The sequence below is a fragment of the Pararge aegeria genome, chromosome 10 (assembly GCF_905163445.1).
Source record: "Pararge aegeria chromosome 10, ilParAegt1.1, whole genome shotgun sequence".
NCBI classification, from domain to species: domain Eukaryota; kingdom Metazoa; phylum Arthropoda; class Insecta; order Lepidoptera; family Nymphalidae; genus Pararge; species Pararge aegeria.
The window spans coordinates 4,922,082-4,926,721 of NC_053189.1; the positions used below are offsets into that span (position 1 = coordinate 4,922,082).

At 37.3% G+C, this 4,640-nt stretch overlaps 1 protein-coding gene across 1 annotated transcript; it reads right to left on the minus strand.

Annotated features, from left to right (window-relative positions):
- Positions 1 to 621: 621 nt before the first annotated feature.
- On the minus strand, positions 622 to 4,336 carry LOC120626907 (glutathione S-transferase-like). The gene is made up of 4 exons (XM_039894697.1): positions 4,192 to 4,336; positions 2,785 to 2,952; positions 1,344 to 1,483; positions 622 to 789 (listed from the first exon to the last, which is right to left on the minus strand). Exons 1-4 carry the CDS (start codon positions 4,325 to 4,327, stop codon positions 622 to 624), a joined length of 612 nt encoding a protein of 203 aa, XP_039750631.1. The 5' UTR covers positions 4,328 to 4,336.
- Between the last annotated feature and the right edge of the window lie 304 nt (positions 4,337 to 4,640).

Here is a 4,640-nt window from a genome sequence, read left to right on the forward strand (position 1 = left end):
TGAGTGTGCTTTTTATTCGGCCGGTAATGGGTTGATAGTGATGAAATAAACTCACTAGGTTACTCCTTAAAAAGCCACTACTTGCTAGGTATAGTCCCATCAAAATCAGATAAGCCATTCCAAAGATAATAATATAATTCAAAAATATGTTCAACACGTATATGGGCTTTAGACTAGGTAAACAACAGTTAAATTGTTTTGGAGTTTGCTATCGTCCAATATTCCTAAGATATAAAGTAAGTAGCAGAAAGCTTGTATAATAAAATGTTGAGAAGATCTAACGATTCACAAGGAGTAGCTCAAGTCAAGAAGCAGACTGTAATTTTGAAATCTGTGCAAAAGACCTATGTCTAGTGATAAACGTACATTGAAGGCTATAAGGATGATTTTTTTTTAAAGAAAGTTGGCCATTGACTTCAATCTCACCTGCTGGTAACTTGGCTGGATTCTAATCGCTATCAAACTAAATAAAATGTCGATATGTGATACATTAATTTTTTTCTGCAAGCCTATTTCAAGGCTCAGTGCAAGATAGGATATGGCTAAAAGATAAATAAACATGTATTGAGCTGTTAAAATTTTATTCACGGAAATAAATTATCTTTAAAAAGACTTCAGTAACTAAAACGTATACGGCTTCCTACTGGCGATGTACTCCTTCACGCCAGGCAGGGATCTGATCTTGTTCAGAAGGGCCACAGTGTTGGGGTACTTACGTTCGATCTCTTCACCCAAAAACAGGTTAGAGGCTTCAACTATGCCAACAAAAACGAAATCAGCCCAGCTCAACTAAAAAAAAGTACCAATTTTGTATTTATATTCTACAATCTTGGTCATAATAGATTGCTTTTTTTTATTCAACTACAGTTAGCCCTCGACTGTATTCTTACCATTTTGTAAGATCTCACTGATGATGATTGATGATGCATTCTTAAATGGTAGTGGGCTGAACTGTTAGGGGTATGGCGTAATGGCAGGTTTCTGTGCGGCATCGTACCGGGACGCTAAATATCTTAGCGACAGATTTGTCAGTAGAGCGGTAACTAGCCACGGCCAAAGCCTTCCATCATATCAGATCAGAGAAAGTTCAGAAATTGTGAATTCGCAAAACTTCTCCACCGGGTAACGAACCTGGAATCATCCACAAACAAGACCATTCAATGTTCCAAGGCGTGTGAAGTCCACTGATCCACACTTGGCCAGCGTGGTGGACTACGGCATGAGTACGTCTCAATCTGAGTAGAGACCCGCGCCACGTAGTTGGTCGGTACCGGGATGATGATGAATTCCTAGTACCTTTTCGCAACTAGCCTACACGGCTATATCTAATAGAAAGACCATACCTTTCCAACAAAGAATCCTTTGTTCTTCTGTAACTCCTTTTCAAATCTAGAGAAGAAATAGTCCACTGTCTCTTCCATGATTTCCTTCTTGAGGAATTGTTTCTTTGTTAAATCTTTTTCCTTGATGTAAGCTACCACTTCTGAAAATTTCAAATATTTTTCGTTTTTGTAAATTAATTAAAAATTAATTGTACCGTACTTTTTATAAATGGATGTAATTTCTGTAAATAAATAATTCTTATTATTATGCAAGTTTATAATAGCATAAATATTTATCATAAATATCTATTATAGTATAAATAATTTTTTATCCGTATTTTTGTAGTTAATATGAAAATTTAGTATGTATGTTCATTAAAGTTTATTTTATTTTTTTGTAACATACTTTATGCAACATCCACTTTCCACTTTTTTATCGGCTTCGTACGCTCAGGTTGCCTTAAAAAGATTACTTTTAGTAATAAGGCCGCCTTTATACCCTAGCACTAAGTACTATTACTGTTTTTCTTATATTTTTCCTATTCTATTCAATTATTATAATTATTGTTATCGCAAAAACCTGATAGTAAATGTATATAAAATTTTACGAGGTTTGTTACCCATGCCTGCCGAACCGCTTTTTAACGCGGCGTTCACGAACATTATGAAACGTGATCGTAACCAGGATCGATGCTCTCCGAAGTTCGGGGCTGAAGCGTCAATTTCCTAACTCCATTTAGGACTATAACCAGTGACAAAACCAGCCAGGGCAAAACTTCCATTTCCATTTCTTCCGTTTCTGGGGATGAAGTTCTATCACGCATCCTTAACTGTTCGAAGTTACGAGGATAAAACAAAGACCGAGCAGCAGTGCTCTCTGCTGCTACTACCATCTACTACGATCCAACGCTGCCCAGCGTGGTTTATCAAATTAAATGGCTTGACTAGTAGCACTATGACAATTTTCAAATCAAGATGGTCGCTGCCGATGGCGTATTACATTTTTTTTTTCACAACTTGGTTTATCATATGAATTGGCATGGACTAGTAGAATAATATACAATCGTTATTGTGAAAGTCGGACTGTTATAGGCTAATGATGATGATAAGTTAGTGATTGGACAACAGCGGTTGCTACGAATGTATTAGCAGTAGAACTCATCATCAGAAAGATTTTGACTTCTAGAAAGAATCCAACAATACTATGACAATTTTCAAATCCAAGATGGCTGCCACCACAAAATGGCGAATTACATTTATTTTCATAACTTGGTGCATCATATGAATGGGCTTAACCAGTAGAATAATATACACTCGTTATTTTGAAAGTCGGACTGTTACAGGCTATTGATGTTTGATGATAAGTTAGTGATTGGACAACAGCGGTTGCTACGAATGTATTAGCAGTAGAACTCAACATCAGAAAGATTTGGACTTCTAAAGAGAATCCAACGATACTTACTTTGCCAGAAATCGTATATGTTGAAGACAATGGCGTCCAAAACCGCCTGCTCCCAAGGATCAGTGGGCACCAGGTTGTTCAAAGTGGCCACATAGCGAGCAATTGCTAGAGACTGGTTGATTGTGCGGTTTCCTTCTTCATACAGTGGTAACTGGCCATATGGGAGTGCTGTGTAATTAAACGTACAATTTAATCAACATTTAAAGTACTGCAGTCACCTGTGGGGTGGCTCTGCCAAGTACCAGCTTGGAGCATTAGATTCGGTGGATCGTCGCGCCAGGAGAATTATAGGTGACAAATCGATAACACAGGCGAAACTACAGCACCGACGCAATGTTGCCTGTTTGTCGGTTTTTTACCGGATATACTTCGGAGAGTGTGCTCAGAAACTTCACAATCTTGTTCCTCCTTCCCCGTTCTACCACAGAACAGCGAGACACCCTTATGTGGTTGATATTCCATCAACACGTTTTTTATCCACGTTTCTGATACGTAACGCAAAGATGTGGAACGCCCTCCGGGCAACTGTGTTACCTGCCACGTATAAATTGGGTAATTTAAAGGCTAGAGTGAATAGGCTTCTTCTAGGCAAGCGTGCTCCAACCTAGACCTCATCATTGTTTTCTGACGGGCATGATTGTCGCCAAGCGTTGGCCTATCGTTAATATCGTTAATAAGAAATAAAAAAAATTGACGAACTCCCTGGGACATCATTGACCGGGTTCCGGCTGGGACCGGGTTCCCAGCAGGGACAAATTTGACAATCATCCAAATACAAAATTCATTTATTTTAAGTAGGCTAACACTATAAGCAGTTTTCAAACGTCAAGTCTTTCTGTTTGTAGTGACTCTACCACTGGTTTGGAAGGCAGATTCTACCGAAAAATAGCCGGCAAGAAACTCATCATCATTAAGATAGGTACATAATATAACGCTACGACAGATGTTTTCGACGAATGCGGGTAAAGTCGCAAGGTATAGCTAATAATATTGTAAAGCTGATATTATATAAAATTTGTAATTGCTTTTAAAATTTTCGGAACTTACAGGATTTGAGCCCGCGGCTCTCTGACAATAACGGCCTGTTATTGTATGTTCAGAATTTGTGCATTTCAGGAACTACTACACGATTGAAAATATTTTATTTTACACTAAAATAGCTTTTTATTGAGGAACATTATAAACAAATATTATAAAGTATGTCTGTTTGTTTTTTTGTTGTTTCACTCATTTTCTGTACCGATCGGACGATCCGGAGATAGCTTGTATTCTGGAATTTTATGTTTTCCGGGACCATAATACCCTAGTTTAAATTGGTTCCTAGTATAATGTAGGCAGATTATACTAGGAACCAATTTAAACCGGACAAAACTTCATACTAGTTAAACCAGTTAATATAAAACTTACAGTCTTTCAAATTCTTCATGGGCCAATTCTTGTACTCGTATCGCACGTCTTCGAACTTCTCTTTTCCATAATGCAGGATATATCTGATTGGCTCTGCCACGCCATTAAAGTCGAAATAGTGTAGTTTCTTCGCCATTTTGCAAAACCGCTCGTGATAATTATGGATTAATTATGGACGAAAAGTAATTGCAAATGTTTATTTATACCTTTTGGTGTAATACCTACCTACTTAACACTGATGATAAAGGTGCATAAGTTATGTATACTACTGCGTGCGCTTGACTTTGGTTAAATTCTGTTGAAATGCATTTTAAAATTTAGCTGCTTCTTCGTGTGTAGTGAATGAATAACTGATAACATTTTTATGTTTGTATCTTTGTGTAACTTCTACATCAAAATAATTAAAGCATAATATGACAAGGTTTTGAGTACCAAGAACGATGTATGAC